We start from the raw sequence: 14,036 nt of genomic DNA on the forward strand, positions 1-14,036 counted from the left end.
TTTGAGTGTTGAGGGGTACTGAGGCCAAAAATATTGATTAGGAGAGAATTTATAATTCTATCACCTGCTCAAAGGCTTCAGGAACTTTAAAACTTTTAACCTTTTACCTGTTACTGCTTAAATAACTTTATCAAAGACATCATTATCCTACAAAAATTGGTTTGCTTTGTTTGGGGGAAAAATGGTTTGCACAGAGATGGCTAGCTGGGATACCCAGAGATTTCAGACTAGTATTTTCTACCACTGCTTCTCTAAAACTGTTTTCATTTCACTTAAAAAACTAATTTTAAGCCCTGTTATATGTGCAGCGAGGCTACTGACCAGCAGTTTGGAGATCACTGATCTACAAACATTGCTTTTCAAACACTTAGAAGGTACATTTACTCAAACTTGAGCAGTACAGGAAGCACTTCTAAGTGGTAGGGAACTAAAGGTAGATAGGTCACAGGCACCACCAACTGTATTTTGGGAAGGACTCTGGGTTAAAAGCAGTGGAATTTTGAGTGGTGACAGACAAGCTGGATAGGTAAGCGGGGCTCAGACTGTGTGGGATATCTGGATTTTATCCATGGACGAGGAAGAGGACTCCACTAGGAAGTAACGAAATCAAATTTGTAAGGAATGTTTTGGCTTCAAAGTAGAAGAAAGACTGACAGGATTGACGCAGGGAGACCAGTTAGTAGGCTCCCGTTATCTAGGTAAAGCAGAATGGTGGCATGAAAGAGGATTAGTGCACAGGAGACCGAGTAGAAGCCTGCTTACTGGTCTAAAGAACAAAATATTCGAAAAGGTGATTTCCAGAATTTCCTGCTTGGCAAAACTGTTCATTTTGGAGTGCAACTTTCAGTATTTGATAGCAGTTAATATTTATAAAACTTCGCCCAAGTATATTTTGTTCACTTTTCATGGTATAGTAGACATTTGCTGCTTTTCTTTTTTGATGTTTCATATCCATTTCCACATCCACACGGACTCCCTTTTGAGAAACCGCCTCTGTGCATGGCGTGCCTCATGGCATCCGACGTGCCCTCTGGAATCTGAGTTGTGGGCAGAGCCATTCTACCCTGGCTCCTGACCTCATTCCTGCTGTAAAGTAGACCACAGTCTAGTCTCTACAGGTTCCTCGGTTCCTGCACACAGCCCTAGTTTCTATGGATTCTGTGAGCTTCTCTGATAGTCTTTCCGTGAATTCCCTTCTGCTTAAATCAGCCAGAGTAGGATTCTTTCTTGCAACCTCACATGGCACATCCAAGTCTGAAAGTTTCTTTTCCACAGGACACATTCAACACAAGACTCTAAATCTGTTGTATAGGTAGGAGTGAGAATATTTAACAAAAGCAAATCCCTCTTTTCAGAGCCATACCTGTTAAATATTAAGGTTATTTTTTAAGTGGCGAGGAGGGAATTTCTACAAAAGAAAATAGAATGTTTTACTGGTAAGAATTTGGAAGTGAGACAGCCTGGGTTCGCACTCTGGATTATGATAATTTTCCCAGCCAAATTATTAATTTGCAGAACTTCAGTTTCCTCATACAGCTAATAAGAGTACTTGTGTCACAGACTACTTTGAAGATTAAACTAATTAATATACAAAAAATACTAAGAATACCTAACACAAATAAGGACTCAATAAATCTTACATATGACATACTACAAAACCAGTTTATGAAATGTGGATAAGAAAAGAAATATAAAAGCCACAATGAAAACAAGATATTTTTTGAAATAATTTCTAAACAATGAATAACTAAGAATATAATTTAGACATTTTGTAAATCAAAGTTGAGTATTTAGAAAATTCACAGATTTGTAAGTTGTATTAAAGACTTTAATATTTGAATTTGCAAAATAAAATACCACAATCACTGAAATGCTTTATTCTTCAAGGAATCTTCTCGGCTATAAAGACTTGAGATGCTTGTCTCCTGGCCTTGAAAAGAAATTTAAAAAATTGTTACAAGAAATCAATTAATTAGAATACATATTACCATTCTAATATTAAAAAATAAGATCTGCAGTGATCCGAGGGGTGAGGGGAGGGGGTAATGGGGGGAAAGAGTAAAGGGTTTACAGGAACAACTATAAAGGACACATGGACAATAACAAGGGGGGGGGGTGGAAAAGGCAGAAAACTGTACTTGAACAGTAAAAAAAATAATAACAAATAAAAATAAATTAAAAAAAGAAAAAATAGTTCTAAGTTTACAGCATAATTGAGAAGAGTATGGAGAGTTGCTATTATTCCATATTGTATTATTAAACATGTTTCAAATGCTAAAAATAGAAAAATAAAAATCATAATCTTTCATTTAAAAAAAATAAAGCATTATCTGAGATGAAAAAATGGAATTTTTTCAAGATAACAATTTCTTAAGTAAAATTATGATTTTAAATTTAACAAGAATAACATGTTTAAATGTAAGCCATAAAAATAATTAAATAAAATTTCAGAGAAAAACAAAACAGAAATAAAGGGAAAATCTCATTTTAAAAATGGAATAATGAGTCAAAAGTGAAAATGCTGGCTCACATTCAGAGAAAGAATTAAAAACAGAGAGAAGGAGAAACAGAGAGGGCTATGAATAGAGAAACTTTAAAAAAATTATCATCTCATACATTATAGCCTTAAAAATGCCACCTAAAAGACTTAAATATCGGTGCTATTTCTACAACTTGAGTTACAAATAAGGCATATTATATAACAAACTAAAACAAAGTTAAACCAAGTTAAGAGTAGATGGGTCACATGATGGAAGCAGTGATGTACTTTACCTAGAACACATCACAATGTGAAAAAGAATCGAAGACTATGGCTATTAAGTACATCTATATTTATTATTTGATTGAATTTCATTAGGAGATATTTGAATTTGGAATTGCTATTACCAAATATGTTTGTGGCAAAAATATGGTAATTATAAGAGAGTTACCAGGATAAAATTTTTTGAAAAAACTGACTTACTCCTTAGGTAACAGCCACACGATTATTAAAATATAATAAATGTAAGCCCAAATATGAAGAACAAAACATAAAATGCTGTTATACATATCTACATTTTAAGATACTTTAAACAGCAATCTTGTTCTGAAATTCCTACAATTTAAAATTGTAATTATCACTACAGAGAAAAAAGATGTTTTAAAAATGAGCTGTAAAAACACACATAAAAGCAAAAACATCATTTTGCTCATATTTAAAGCTGCATATTTCTATCTGAAGATATAAATCAGTACATTAATATTTGCTAAATTCCTACAATGTAGAAAGCACTGTTAAAAAGGACAGAGTAACTGTAAGGCAGATGGTAAAAAGAAAAAAATAAAAACACAGTTTTAAAACAATATGCAAAAGCAATGTTATATTAAATTGGTTAAGATTTTCTTCATTTTTCAAAGTATAATATCCTATCTTTTCAACAATACATTGTGAAACTGTTCACACAAAAGCTTAGCAAACATAAAACTACAGGACTTTGTATCCTCACAGAAGTAACACAGGGCAAGGCTATGTAGAGTGCCTAAACTGGAATCCGGACTCTGTTACTTAGTCCGGATTAGTGTGGCTTTAGGAATGGAGCAACTTCTCTGAGGATAGGCATATTCATCTGTAAAATAAAAACCATGGCTACTTTACAGGGCCATTGTGTGGATTAAATTAGTCAATATATGTGAAGTGCTTAGGATAGCACCTAGTAGAAAGTAAGCATTATACAAATGTTACTTTTATTACTATAGTAAGTCCTCACTTAACGTCATCTATGAATTATGCGACTTTAAGTGAAATGATGTATAACAAAACCAATTTTACCATAAGCTAATTGATATAAGCAAGGATTACGTTCCTATGATATCTCATCAATGTTATTATAACAAAATGACATTGAACAAAACAATGTTATTCGAGGGCCTGCTGTATTACAATTATAATCATATTATTATCCCTTCTCTAGCTGGCAGCACTGTACACTGTCAGCCCAGTTTGGATTTTTATGGTTAAAGATACAACTATTCTCCATGACCCCTCCTCCCAAAAAAGAACAGTACTGAGTGTACATTTTTAGTATTCTAACATTACCAAGGTCTCAGTTTCTAAACCAGAAAGATAATAATTAACTAAAATGTTCAGCTAGACTCCATGACATTTAATCTCATCTATGATCTCAAAGGTTTTCTGTATCCTAGTGAAAAAGCATCTTGGTAGTGTATAATAATTAAAATCAACCTATAATTTTAACCTAATCAATTTAATAATAGGGTAAAAAATGAATGTAATTTTGGTATTCAAGTCATTCTAAAGAAACTTAATTAAACAATCCTTGCCTTTTTATCTCACACTGTGAGCCTAAAAAGATTATTACCCCAGCTCTAGCTCTTATTTCAAACATTTTTAGTCTTTTCCCTTATGATCCAGTTATTCTCCCTAAATGTTTCTCTTTAGTCCTGTGTCTTCTCTCTTTAAAGGGAAACAAATCAATGTGAAGTACCCTGAGGGGACAATTTTTCTTTAAAATCTGAGAACTATACATTTTCTAGATTTGATATGCTACCACGTATCTTCTTTATACTAAGTGGAGGGCTTACAATCCCTAATTTTTTTTCCTGCAATGTACCACTCATCGCTTAACTGATAAAGAGGCAACTGTCTCGAAGTTAAACTCTCGAGCTGTGTGTATCCAATAAGCCCAAGTGCATAACACAGAGCCTCAGAAATCACATGAATCACACTTAATACACATTAATTGCAAGGTCAACATGAGCTAGGTTTTTTCTGGATTAAATTAGGTTTTCTTACCATATATCTTATATATGCTGGCATTTTTAATCACTCACCTGACATTAAAAATTAAAGTATGCACTATAAAATTAAGTATTTTATGAAACTCTGAGAAAAGTATTTGAAAGTAATAGGTACCATTTGAAATTTAAAGATATCCATCAGAAAAATTAAATGACATAGAAACACAATATCTTTGTCAACTTAATGATATAGAATATATTAGGAGATACAAAAGGATAATAATGTTGATTTTAAGTAAAAATTTTAAACTCTGAAGTTCAACTTGTTTAAGCTTCACATAATAAATATTTAGACACTTACAGTTTTCTCCTCTGCAGTAAGAACACCCTCTACTGCCACTATCTGGTATTGTTTATGCTTTAAATTTCCCACAAATTTCCGAAGTTGCTTGAGACTGCTTGCCTCCATGTCTTGCTTTAGTAGTTTCTGCATTTCTCGAGAAGGACATCCAGGATCAAATATTAGCAAGCATAATGTTCGGTTTTTTCTTTCTTCAATTCCAATAACTGTTCGACTATGACCTATCAAAAAGTAAAGTAACAGCTAACAGCTATACATATGTAAGTTTCTATAACTATTCATACAGATATAAATAATTATGTATACGCATACTACATGATCTCTGTGTATGCAGAGTGTGCAGAAATGTGTGTTTAGAAAATAAATACAGCTAGTCCCTCTGACGTGGAGGTACCTGAGCTCTCTCACTCCTAAGATGTAAGAGTTTTAATTCTACTTCCTGTCAGTTTTCCTTTGTTCAATTTTAGTTTTCTAAAGCTTTCATTACAAGAAATTCTCTACCATGCCATGCATTTTAGTTTTTCTTTCCTAATTCTTTGATCCTTTCAATTTAGGTATCTCAAATGAAAGGATCTGAAATTTATCTGCCACAAAACAAAGCTCTAATGGTTCTAAAAGGTAAACAAAAGTAAATCTATATGAGGAGGGGCAAAAGTAGGTGTACAGTTGTGAGTATGTGAAGCACAGTTTATTCTCGTATTATAATTTATTAATTATTACATTATTTTCCATGTGAATAACTATAAACCTACATTTGCCCCACCCTGTATATATTGGGTTGGCCAAAAAGTGTTTTTCTATACGATGGCTCTAGCAGCACTTAGTTGTCTTTAACTCCATTCAAAACAGTTTTGTTAGGTTGTATTGTGACAGCTGTTGTATCAGCGTGTATTTTTTAAAAACTTATCAAAATGGGTGAATATTTGTGTAGCCATTTTAATATTGAAGATGGGATAAAATATGGAACATTTTCAGCACATTATGCTTTATTATTTCAAGAAAGGTAGAAACACAAAAAAAGATTTGTGCAGTATATGGAGAAGGTGCTATGACTGACTGAACAAGTCAAAAGTAGTGCTTTCTCGCTGGATGATGCTCCACCCTCGGGCAGACCAGCTGAGGCTGACAGTGATCAAACCACTATATTAACTGAGAACAATCAATGTTTCAGCACAAGGGAGATAGCTGACATACTCAAGATATCCCAATCAAGAAAGTTATTGGAGAAAATGAAAAATGTGCCTTTTACTTTATGAAAAAACTAAACGAATTTCTTGGCCAACCCAATATTTTGACTACTTTTGCTGAAATAAAAAGCTGAGTGACAATTTTCCCCAAAACAAAGGGACATTCTACCCTCTTAGGTAAATTCAATCTTCTCCTGAGAAATATAAAATATGCTATCAATTTTAAAACAAAAAGTTCTCATAAGTCTCAACGCCCAATCAGCCATCAATTTAAAAAGTACTTGGGTCCTGTTTCATATGGGGCATGCTGTTATATTAAAAAAAAGATTTATGAAGCGAAGGGCATTGGTGGTACCTGGTAGCAATGCATAATTCTATAATAATTGGACATAACTCTTATGTAATGCTAGGCACAAATAATTTTTAGTGAAAAATATGTTAACATTTAACATCCTGCAGTGAATACTAATAGTAACTATACTTTACATAATCAATGTTAGGCACAGAAAAGTTACATGACTTCCCCAGCTAATAAATTGGAACTGAGATTCAAAACCAGACAGCCTTGTGAAGCAATCCTCACCTTCACATGTCTAAAAACAGCCAAAAATGTCAGGGAATATAACACTAAATACCCTGGTTCTGTAGAAAATCTACTGGAAGTCAAAAGACTTGGGCTTTAGAACTTACAAAACTAAGTTTTTACTCTTTTAGCCCATTATATTTTTTTATTTTTATTTTTTAAAGTGCTCCCCTCTTTTTAAAAGATTTTATTTATTTTTAGAGAGGGAAGAGAGGGAGATAGAGAGAGAGAGAGAAGCATCAATGTGTGGTTGCTGGGGGTCATGGCCTGCAACCCAGGCATGTACCCTGACTGGGAATCGAACCTGTGACACTTTGGTTCACAGCCCATGCTCAATCCATTGACATATGCCAGCCAGGGCTCTTTTAGCCATTTTAACTCAAACTGATATTCTCCTGGTAATCCCTAATTCTCAAGTGATTTTTGGCAACTGAGAAATATTGAGATCATTTCATTCAGCATTATGGTAGACAGAAAAATGGTTTCCCAAAGATGTCCACATCTTAGTCCCTGAAACCTGTGAACACAGTATTTACAGGGCAAAAGGGACTTTGCAGATATGATTAAGACTATGGACCAGGAGATGTAGAGATTTTCATGGTTCATCCTGATGGGCCAAATCTAATCACATGAACCCTTAAAAGTGGAGAACTTTTCAGGGCTGTGTCAGAAAAATGAAATGTGAAGACTCAGTTGGCCATTACTGGCTTTGAAGATGGAGGAAAGGGCCGTGAGACAAGGCATGTGGTGGCACCTGGGACATGGGAACAGCCATCATCTGACAGCCAGCAAGGAAGCAGGATATCAGTCCTACAACCACCGGGAAGAGACTGCTGCCAACGACAGAATAGGCAGGAAAGGACTATCTCCTAGACCTTGAGAAGAAATTCCAGCCTGCTGACCTCTTGATTTTAGTCTTGTTATACCCAAAGCAGACTTCTGACCTAAAAAAGTGTAAGATAATAAGTCTGTGTTGTTTTAAGCCACAAAGTTTGTGGTAATTTGTTACGTTAGCAACAGAAAGGTAGGACAAGCACCTGGAGCTAACATTTATAAGTGTCCACATGACTTCTTCTCCACCATTCAGGGACTAGGAAATCGGCTAATTCTTTCACCTTAATTAAAGAATATTAAAGAGCTATCACTTTATGTCCACAGTGTATTATCCTGTTACATGTCTGAGGAAATGATACACACGCTGGACACACCCACACGGGTACTGAAGGTGCTGCCGACCCAATACTCGAATTTCAATATGGAGGCTCAACCTTTACAGCTTGTGTTCCTAAATGATGAAATGCCCAACATTTACTTTTCTGTATTCCTGTCAATCCAGATCATCCATTCCAAAAATTTATCACATTTGCGTGTGCTAGGCACTACTACAGGCAGTTAGTGATACAGGAGCGAACAAAACAAACATTCCTGCTGTCCTGGAGCTTAAATTACAGTAGGAAGAAATACTCTATAAACAAGATAAGTAAGTGTATATTATGATATATATATTTTTTAAAAAGTTGTGATAGAACTAGTGGTGGGAGGTTAGGATAGTGAGATGCAATTTTAAATAAGGTGGTTAGGGAAGGCCTCGCTGAAGTGACATACGGATAAAGACTGGGGGTGGTGGGGGGTGGATGAATAAACAAGAAAGGAAGTGAACCAGGCAGCCCTGCGGATACAGGAATATCATCTTTCATTACCCAGGAATGAACTGTAATGAAAATGTAACTATGAAAATCAGATGGACCGTTGTCACAATACTGCCCTCCTCTTTATTAGCAGAACTGTAATCTGTCCTAAAGCAAAAGCCAATTCGTTGTCTTATAAAAAGATGGTCTTATAAACTATACTTATTATCTATGAGATTTACTAACCTTGATGCTGAAGATAGATAGGAGGTTTAGATGTACAAACTACTTTTGGACCCCCTTCCCTCTCTGAAGAATAATAGTTCAATATCCATTCAAATAAGCGAGGATGTGTACCCAAAGGACCAGTTGACTTGTGAAAATCCACAATACGGCACCTACAGAAAAAGGACAAAATAGATTATTTGGAATATATTTTTAAAATTATTTTCATCAGTGGAATTATCAAATACAAAAAAAATTTAGTTTAGAGCTAATTCTATCTTATTTTCTTAGGAGAAAAATATACAAATTTTATTATTTACATAGAAAACTATCATTTATGAAAAAATAATTATTTAAATAACTTCATAAGGTTGATTATCTAAAATTTACAAAGATTTTCTGACATAAAATCTCTATGAATAGTAAATGAGGATCATATTTTATCTTTAAAAGTCATCAACATATAGCTTGAGACACAGCTTTTATTCTAAAGCCTCTGAACCTGATAATCAATTAGAAGCAGAATTCTAATTTTAATTCTTCAACAGCCATTCTTATCTACCAAAATATATCCTGAATATTTTTCTTGTCAGCTCTCCAACATTCTAGTAATAAATGAGAAAAGAATACCTGTAAAAATCATAGAAAAACCTGGATGTATCCCTATCTAAACGTCTGTCTGTCTGTCTATCTACCTATCATCTCCCGTTTGTCACCAGACTCCAGGGGTGGTATTGTCTCCTCAAAAGGAAGCCAACCTTGAATAAACAAAACTATTTTAACCAGAAACACTGTTTATATTCTTCAACAACTATTTTAAAAAGGTCAGGTATAAACAAAAACAATTAAAACCTTTCTTTTCACTTTAAAGTATAGCACAGATATTCTGTTCTTATCTCTCTTGGCAATAAAATCTTCAAATATATCCAAATTGTAATGGTTGTTAATCTTGAACTAGTAAGTTTAATGTTGATAACTTTCAAACTGATTACTACTGAGCTTTAAATGTTGCAATGAAGTTTTGTATAATTGTTAAAAGGTAGAAACAATGCTTGGGTTAGCAGTTGACTGCATTATTGATATTTAGAATGTCAATAGTAACTAATTCACGGTGTGCAAAAGGAAGACAAATAACTAGTAAAGAAATTCAAGGTTGGTAATAAAAAGGCTTTCTTAAAAGGACGGCTAAAGTATTTCAGGTATCAAGAAAAGAAGCTGGATATATCAAGTATTTTAGATGGAAAATTTCCTTTCCTTAAAACTTATTTAAAAGCTGAAACATGAGGGTTGGGTGGAGGGGCTGGAACGGGAGTAGGGGGGAGAAAACTGTACTTGAACAATGATTGAAATAAAAAAAAAAAGAATATAATTTTTTATACATTTAAAAAAAAAAGCTGAAACATGATAAAAGAAAAAAAAGGAAAAAAGAAATTTAGAGGGCATAAAAATAGTCCCTTCAATTTAAGTAATTCAAGAAAGTTATTATACACATTAGTTTTTTTATTTAAATTTTAAAAAATAGCTTCACCTCTCAACCTAACCAATTAATATGGTAGAGATGGTGTAAAACCCTGGCTAAATTACCTAGGAACAAACATAAAAGAAAATACGGATTCAGGATGCTTAAGGCAAACTTTCTATTCAAGGTGCTCAAGAGTGTATACCTCTGCTCCCTCTTCAGAGTCCAACAACATAATAATGAAGGAAAAAGATTCAAACACCCAGGGACAAGGAGAATGAGAAAAGATAAGAAACTGCCACACAATTCTGAAAAATGGAAAACTGCATTAAACTGAATATAAAGACACAAAGATAACTGTCTTAAAACCCCAGAGAAGCTGAAAGGTTAGAGGCACAAGGTAGTGGGGAGAGTAGCAGTGAGAATAAAAATTTGAGATTGACTGTAAATTTGCATAAAGAAGGCAAATCATTCCTCGCCCCCCTCATTCGTTCTACTCCCAACCACACACACAAAGGCAGGAGCTGTCACAGCAGAGTGGAGAACTCTTCTCTGAATGGCTTCTGAGAAAAGATCTCTCTGTATGGATATTTGACACTTGCCCAAACAAATAGCAAGTTTCCACCTAAGACTCCTTAAACAAAGTATGCTAATCTGCAAGCTCCATGCAGTCCTACAGGACCTCCAAGCAGATTTTTAGAACCCCATTCCTAACTTTAGGAATAGACAATTAAGGGTTTACAAAAGTTAGAATGCCTTCAAAATGGAAAAGACCAAAATAGACATGAAAACAAATTAACATGGAGGAAAGAGAAAAATGCAAGGAATAGAAAGGTGCAAAATGTTGGAAAAAAACTGTGCAATCACAAAAGAATATGATGCTATAAAATTGAGCCTTAGAATTAAATACATGATTGCTAAAATAAACATTTCAATACAGTAGCTGGGAGGTAGAGCTGAGTGAATCTAGACAGTAAAACAAAAAGCAAATATAAAAAATGAGACATGACCAATAAAATTACAACAGTTAAACTGGTAGCTGTTACTACATTCCTGTCACAATTCCAAGCACTTTATTATCTCATTTAATTATCACTATAACTCTATGAAGCAGTTACTATTTATATGTTCTTTTATCAATGGTGGAACTAGGATACAATTACTCTGTACACAAGGTAAATAAGGGTTAAGTCACAGAGCAGGTAGACTGGAAAGCCTGTACCATTTACAGGTAGCCTGACTCCAAAGTCCAGCTTTTATATACTATACTGAGATCTTACAACTCACCATTTCAGATTCGGAAGGAAAACCAAATGCTCAACACAATATACCAAAGCCCCACATTCCAGAGTGAAATGTCATCTTATCAGGGCTAAAAGAAGATGCAAAAAACTCCCAAAGAAAGTAAATAGATTATACATTCAGGAATGAAAATCATGTGGCATATTATCTTTTCTTTTCTTAAAAACTTAAGGTTTCTCTTTTTTTAAGCTTTTTATTTATTTATTTTTAGAGAGAGGAGAAGGGAGGGAGAAAGAGAGAAACATCAATGTGTGGTTGCCTCTCACGTGGCCCCCACTGGTGACCTGGCCTGCAACCCAGGCATGTGCCCTGACTGGGAACTGAACCAGCGACCCTTTGGTTCACAGCCTGTGCTCAGTCCACTGAGCTGTATCGGCCAGGGCTTATCTTTTCAATAGTAATACTAACTGCTAGAAATGAACAAAGTAAAAACTTAATATGGTCTGAAAATGATTCTAAATTTAGAATAATATAGTATCATTTAAGTAATAGGGACTAGGCACCTTTTTTCAGAAAGTTGATGAAGGAAGTGTTTAAGCAAAAGGCAGTAATCCTAAAAGAGAAAGACATGAAATTTAGGAAAAACCCAGTCTCCAATTCAAGAAAAAAGTGCTACACGATTAGCCATGGAGAGGATCTAGACGTGAAATAACCCAGACTGGAGCAGAGAGGATGGATGGCTTCACGTGGAGGGGTCCAGGAACAGGCGTGCCGCACATTACATGGCAGCGGAGTGTTCAGAAAATCTTAAGACTGCAAAGCAGTGAAACAGTAAAAAGGAAAAGGAAAGGCAATTTTTAACTCAAGGAACAAATGTTAAAACCTTCAGGAAAGAAAATAAAATCAGTGATGAATAATGTTTACACAGTCATAATGTAAACTCAATGAACACTGAGATTCAACCATGTTAGGAGGATTGTGAGTGAACAAGAGGGAGATGTGAGAGGAAAGCAGCAGCCGATGTCTAAAACTGATAATCAACAACAACAAAAAAAGCCATGAAAGCATGTTATTTAAAAACAATGGAAGCAACAGCTGCCTCTAAGAAATGGGACTTGATAAGAGAGAAGAACATGAAATAGAGAACGGATTGCTGGTTTGCTGGTTTTCGTTATAAACCTTTTAGTGCTACTTAAACTTTATTTTTTAACTATGGCTTTGATAGAAAAATAAACACACAAAAAGGAACAATAAAACCTGCCAGATATGACAGTAATAGTAACCTGGCTTTTTAGGTACATACTTTACCCTTAGGGAGGTCAGAAGTGTATATATTTCACATGCTCCAATCCAGGCCTTTGTTCCCTGTAACTTGTTATTGAGTTGAGAGGCACCCTGAGGATCAAAACCTTCCCTCCATGCATCTTCAATCATAGACTGAATTTTTGGAATACAAGGAATTGACATACCTAAAATCATACAAGCAAACACGTTATATGACAGGTACTGAAGTGCTGAATATCATTTAGCAGTATACCATTTATTCTAGGGGAGTCAACAAAACAGTTTTTAAGACGATTATTCCTGACATCTTCTTCTTCTTCTCTTTTAAAAAAAGACTTTATTTATTTACTTTTAGAAAGAGGAGAAAGTGGTTGTCTCTCACGCATCCCATAGTGGGGACCTGGCCCACAACCCAGGCATGTGCCCTGACTGGGAATTGAACCAGCTACCCTTTGGTTCGCTGTTTGAGTGGCAGGCTGGTACTCAATCCACTGAGCCACACCAGCCAGGGATGACATCTTCTATTGTATCAGTTTCTCTTCCAATCAGAATTCAGGATTTTAATGTAAATATCCAACAAAAGACTTCTTCATTAAAGCTATTAATTGTGCCCACTATATATGAATTCACTCCATATTATATGTAGTGCATAGGATGACAAGTTCAAAGTACTGCACTTCACATACCTTTCAAGCAATCATCGTAAGCATCATTTTGTAATAATGATGACAGGAGCATTTGGAAATTTCTATAACCGCAACCCCAGCCTTTGTCACCAAAAGATGAATGAAAGTGATCCAGCACTGCAGAAAGCCACACACGCCTCACATCTGGGGCAGCATTCTGATAATACCTATAAAGTGCTTCAGTAATTCCTAAAGTAGGGAAGAGATTTAGAAGATTTAGAAGAATTAGTTATCTTCCTATGGCTGTCTAATATGTCTCTAATATTAATCTGTCCCTCAAGCACCACATCTAAAACCTGTCAATTCCATCTTGTCTTTTTTTTTTCCTATAAATTTTAGAGAGAGGGGAAGGGAGAAGGAAAGGGAAAGAAACATCAATGTGAGAGAGAAACACTGACTGGCTGCCCTTCATATGTGCCCTGACTGGGGACTGAACCTGCAACCCAAACACATGCCCTGACTGGGAATCGAACCAGCAACCTTTTGGTTTGCAGTACACCACCCAACCAACCAAGCCACACTGGCTGGGTCTTCTTTATCTTTTTACTGATATAACCTTAGTTCATATCCTGCTTTGCCATTAAATCAATCACTTCTAAACTTCAAGGCAGCTTAACAAAAGGACATATTATATGATAGTGCTA

General features: G+C 35.0%; 1 protein-coding gene across 1 annotated transcript in view; it reads right to left on the bottom strand.

Moving 5' to 3' along the window:
* Positions 1 to 1,501: 1,501 nt before the first annotated feature.
* ZUP1 (zinc finger containing ubiquitin peptidase 1) overlaps positions 1,502 to 14,036 on the bottom strand; it is a 29,158-nt gene continuing 16,623 nt past the window's right edge. The window contains exons 6-10 of the mRNA XM_036024611.1: positions 13,393 to 13,581; positions 12,726 to 12,891; positions 8,743 to 8,894; positions 5,099 to 5,319; positions 1,502 to 1,930 (exon numbers count right to left, since the gene is read on the bottom strand). Coding sequence (XP_035880504.1) covers positions 1,883 to 1,930; positions 5,099 to 5,319; positions 8,743 to 8,894; positions 12,726 to 12,891; positions 13,393 to 13,581 — 776 coding nt within the window. The 3' untranslated portion in view covers positions 1,502 to 1,882. The remainder of the gene's footprint in view (positions 1,931 to 5,098; positions 5,320 to 8,742; positions 8,895 to 12,725; positions 12,892 to 13,392; positions 13,582 to 14,036) is intronic.

Source organism: Phyllostomus discolor, chromosome 4, assembly GCF_004126475.2.
Source record: "Phyllostomus discolor isolate MPI-MPIP mPhyDis1 chromosome 4, mPhyDis1.pri.v3, whole genome shotgun sequence".
Lineage (NCBI taxonomy): Eukaryota > Metazoa > Chordata > Mammalia > Chiroptera > Phyllostomidae > Phyllostomus > Phyllostomus discolor.